This window comes from Penaeus vannamei, chromosome 9 (genome assembly GCF_042767895.1).
Source record: "Penaeus vannamei isolate JL-2024 chromosome 9, ASM4276789v1, whole genome shotgun sequence".
Lineage (NCBI taxonomy): Eukaryota > Metazoa > Arthropoda > Malacostraca > Decapoda > Penaeidae > Penaeus > Penaeus vannamei.
This window is the reverse complement of record NC_091557.1, coordinates 43,649,228-43,654,111: the sequence shown is the minus strand read 5'-3', so window position 1 is coordinate 43,654,111 and position 4,884 is coordinate 43,649,228. Positions and strand designations below refer to the sequence as shown.

Here is a 4,884-nt window from a genome sequence, read left to right as displayed (position 1 = left end):
TTTTTTTTTTTCTTTTTCTTTTTGCTAATGAGCAAAGGAGGATTGATTAATCATACATTTCACCATATATGATGCAGTACTTCTTTATGATTACTTGATGTTTCTTAAAAATGAGTTATGAAAGGGAAATACTTTAAGAAGCAAAATTAATCACAAGTTCTGTTTTGGAGGTGATAATTCAACATTTCATTATGTCAATATGGAATAAAGAACTGTACCAATCAAAAATAGTTTTCATACTGTATATGCAAAAGAAATCATATCCTGTGATATACTATTTCACATACCTTATTTTACCTTTCTCGTTCTCCAGGTGTACACACCCAAGGACCCACCAAACACCTGGCTGGTAGCAAAGATGTTTTACAACAACGCCGAAGCTCAACACCATCAGGCTCTTACGCACCTGGGATATACTCACCTGCTTATGGAAGGAGTGGTGATCTGTACACATCGGAATTTATCCCCATCGCATCCTCTCTTCAAACTTATGGCCCCACACTTCCTCTTCCTGCTTGCTATTAACACGTAAGATCATTACTCTAGGGTTCCTTTACCTGGAATTACTGAATTGCTGTCTTTATAGTGTGTCTTTGGAAGCAATAATACTTTCTGATTCGGGCCTGTTTTTAGCACTTTTATATCATTCAAAGTGAGAGAGATGTCATTTGCAAATAGCTTTGTTTTTATATTGACCTATAATGAGTAAGCATCTCAAAATGTATATACAACCTATGACCATAGAACAGTGTGTTTCAAACTTAAAAAAGATATAAAAGCATATTTCACACAACAGTGTATTTCATACTGTTTATTTATCATTTCTTTTCCAGGAGAGGTCTGGAGAAACTAGTGTCCCCTGGTGGATGGGTGGATTGCTGTATGACACAGGGTCTTGATGGCATCTTTGAGCACATGAAGCGAGGATTCGATCGATGGAGTTTCGAAAGAGAAGGACAAGTGGAGAAGGAGCTTGAGGCACGTGGCGTCCTGGACAAAGAGATCTTGCCTTACTACCCATACCGAGATGATGCAGTTCCATTGTATCATGCTATTAAAAAATATGTCAGCACTGTTGTCCGACACCATTATGGTAGGTGCATGTCTAACTTTTCAATCTTTAAAAAGATGTATGATAAGGACATGGTTTAATGGTGTTTATATTCACAGTATATTAATATACATGGCCATGTTAATATCAGTATTTCTAATATATGATGGTGAATATTTGTTTTTTCCTTCAAAATTTGAATGACTGCTTATGACGATAAATAAATTAGTACAGGGATTAATGGCCCCCATATATTTTACAGACAGTCCAGATAAACTGACAGGCGATTACGAACTGAAATGGTGGCGTGAGGAACTTGTGAAACCGCGGGATCAGAGTGGTGTTGGTTTGAAAGATATTCCAGGCAATGCAGAAGAAGGTAAGGATTATTCAAAATCATTAATGGGGCAAAATGAGAATGATTTAGGCACTAGTATCCCAAGATGGATAATTGTGAAGTCACTCCTTTTCATATATTTTCATTTTCTGCAGTTCAGTTTTTCTTTTTAGAATCTGAGCATATATTTACATACAAAAGCTCCTATCAATTCCCTGAAAAATGAATCAAGCACATTAGGAGTATGAGTTATTTCTCACAGAATTATACATTCAGTGGGGATATATACAATATAATATATATACATTACATACAATATTAAAAAAAATGTCATTCTTAAATTTCCAAAAATATGTTCTGGATGGCTTTCACAACGACTTTCTTCATCTCCAGGATTCACAACTGTTGATCAAGTTGTAGACACCATCACATCAATTATTGCTACGTGCTCGCTTGGTCATGCAGCTGCCAACTTCCAGCAATATGAACAGTATGGCTTTGTTCCCAACTATCCTGGAATTCTCTTTGGGGATATACCAAAGGAAAAGGTATGTGATATCGTCATCGGCATCAGTATCACCATGAAAATAATGATGATCAGGTTAATACATATCATAATGATGTTTTGATATTATATGTAATGGTAATTAGATTTTGTTCTAATTTCCATTACCTAAGAAACACATTAATATCAGTTTATTCAAATCTGACCTGTTTTATCTTTTACATAACTCCACTATTAGATAAACAGTCAGACTATTCATTTTAGAGGATTATGCAATATTATATAGTTGTGATATGATTTTCGAAAATTCAGATATGAAATGTTACTGGCATTAGTAACATCTCATTACCTCTATATGTAATCAATTTCACAATATATATATTTTTTCACACATTACAATTTCATTTCATTTCTGGTGATAAAAAATCTATTGTGAATTGTATACAATTCATATTAGACAAAGCCACAATAAAAAAAAGAAGAAATTAGACCTTCTAAGGATTCCTTTCTTTCTTTCTTTTTTTCTTCCTCTTCTTTGTCTTCTTCTTCTTCTTCTCCTCCTCCTCCTCCTTCTTCTTCTTCTTCTTCTTCTTCTTCTTCTTCTTCTTCTTCTTCTTCTTCTTCTTCTTCTTCTTCTTCTTCTTCTTCTTCTTCTCCTTCTCCTTCTCCTTCTCCTTCTCCTTCTCCTTCTCCTTCTCCTTGTCCTTGTCCTTGTCCTTCTTCTTCTTCTTCATCTTCTTCTCCTTCTTCTTTGTGTGAAGAAGAATCTTTAGTCAGTTTAAGCTGTCTTCTTACTCTCTTCTTATTGTGGATGTGTTTGATTTTACTTTGTATGCATAATTTTTTACTTTTCACCTTTTACACATTTTTATTTTATGGTTGTTTTCATCAGTATTTTTTTTCTCTGCTTTACAGAAAGACTTCACAGAGGAAGATATCATGGCCCTACTTCCGAGCAAGAGGATGACCTTAGATATCATGGTCATCACCAAACTGCTCTCAAGCCGCGGTACCAAAAGTCTGGGAGATTTCGAGATGCAGTACCTCTATGATCCTGTTGGGGTGAACGCAGCCAAAGAGTAAGTTTGATTATCTAGCTTGTATTTATTAATAATCTAACTTTTTGTATATTAAGTTCAATGGTCTGACTTTTGTATGCTAAGTTCAATAATCTAATTTGTGTATGAGCTTTGTGTGTTTTACTTATTCTGGAATCAAAGAGTGGTAATAATGCTGATATATAATTTTAGAAAACTTGTAAGTTCATAGATATCAATTGAATTTTATTCTTTAATGACTATCGCAGAAATCTTCATGTAAACTCTCATATCTGCAATTTACTCATGAGAATTCCTTTCCCTTCAGATTCCAGAAAGACCTCAAGCGTTTGAGTTTGGAAATGAAGAAACGAAACATTGACCGTCAGTGGGAGTTTGAATGGCTTGACCCAGAAATTGTTCCAAACTCCATTAGCGTTTAAGGCAGACAGATATTTTAAACAAAGAATGTCTTACAGATTCACCATCTTTTGTAAAGTTTGTATTTTTATAATTGTCCCGAATGAAAAGACTTATGATGTTGTGGAATTTTAGTTTCATATTTGATTGTATTTAATGTATTTTAGAAAAAGGGTAGATATCTCCAATTTCACATGAAGTAGATAGTCTACTTATATCTATATAATTCAGCTACATTCTATGGCTTTACAGTGAAGATATCCTACTTAGCATATTATCATATATTCCAAATTTTATCTGGAGCATCCTATAAGGAGCCAGAAAAATATAAAGTGCTTTAATGCAGATTTCTAGCTTACATATAATCACAAGAATCAAAGTGACTCTATAATGTATATTTTTCTCTAAGCTTATTTTGATTTGGAAAAATGTTGAAAAAATTAGGATATATTTATCCTTTGAAAGCATGTGTAACATCTACTTTATGCCTATATGAATTTGCAATGGACATATGTGCAAGTCGGTGAATATTGTTACTAAGAATTATATTAAAATTGATGAAAGTATGTTTTTATTCTTTCTGTTCTGAAACATGCAGTGCATTTTCATAAGGAAGGAATTTGTATATATGATTATTTTTTAATTCTATTTACGTATGCTGATTGTGCGTAGATGATTTTGATTACCTCATATTTCTGATTAGTTACTGTCATTCTCATTTTCATGTGTTTTTGTAAATATTTTCACTTCCATCTTTTGAAAACGTGTAGGGGATTATACTCTGTAATTATTACAAGTGATATATATACTCTGTTATGTAGTTTTTGAATTATATCTTAAACTAAGAATGTCATTTGCTTTTAACTGACATACCAAGGTGCAAATATAATTCTTTTACATAATAAATTAACAATCTTAATATTGTTTTATTCCCATTTTTTTTATGTAATCACAACTCTGGTATAAAGAACCTTCATATACTTAATGATTTGTAATTCAACACTGTTTATTCATGACAATAAGTAAGTGTATCTGTATACTGATGATAATCAAAGCCATAAAATATCGAGAAAAATATTTTACAAGTAAAAATGTTTTTATGTCATATACACTAATACATAGTAATTATGTAGACTCATAAGGTATTTAAATTACAAGCACATTATATTCTGTTACATGTATCTTTCCTATCTATAATGTCCATGAACTTTTTATTTGACTTATCTTTCTTCACAATGTGTAGAAAACCTTTATAGTTACTCATTACTCAAAAGAAAATATCGTGTGGCCTTTGTCTTGAATCCATTTTCAGAAAATTCATCTTGTATCAGAAGTGTACAATATTACTGTCTTTACACGCATACTCTTTGCGCATATGTATGATACACTGTGTAAATACGATTGCTAATTGCAGTTAACAATACTCAAAAGGTAAACTACAAATAACAGAACTCGGTTGGCTTTCCTTGAAGCTTCAATCATGTTGAACCTTAAATATCAGTCTGTGTATGCCACTGTATGTGCTGGAAGCTAA

General features: G+C 32.6%; 1 protein-coding gene across 3 annotated transcripts in view; it reads left to right on the top strand.

Annotated features, from left to right (window-relative positions):
- The window catches only part of LOC113804806 (polyunsaturated fatty acid 5-lipoxygenase), a 38,324-nt gene extending 34,055 nt beyond the window's left edge, over positions 1–4,269 (top strand). For all 3 annotated transcript variants that reach the window (XM_070125804.1, XM_070125805.1, XM_070125803.1), the window contains exons 7-12: positions 314–528; positions 834–1,093; positions 1,314–1,430; positions 1,782–1,936; positions 2,809–2,972; positions 3,259–4,269. In XM_070125804.1, the coding sequence (XP_069981905.1) occupies positions 314–528; positions 834–1,093; positions 1,314–1,430; positions 1,782–1,936; positions 2,809–2,972; positions 3,259–3,373 (1,026 nt within the window). In that variant the 3' untranslated portion in view covers positions 3,374–4,269. The remainder of the gene's footprint in view (positions 1–313; positions 529–833; positions 1,094–1,313; positions 1,431–1,781; positions 1,937–2,808; positions 2,973–3,258) is intronic.
- Positions 4,270–4,884: the final 615 nt, after the last annotated feature.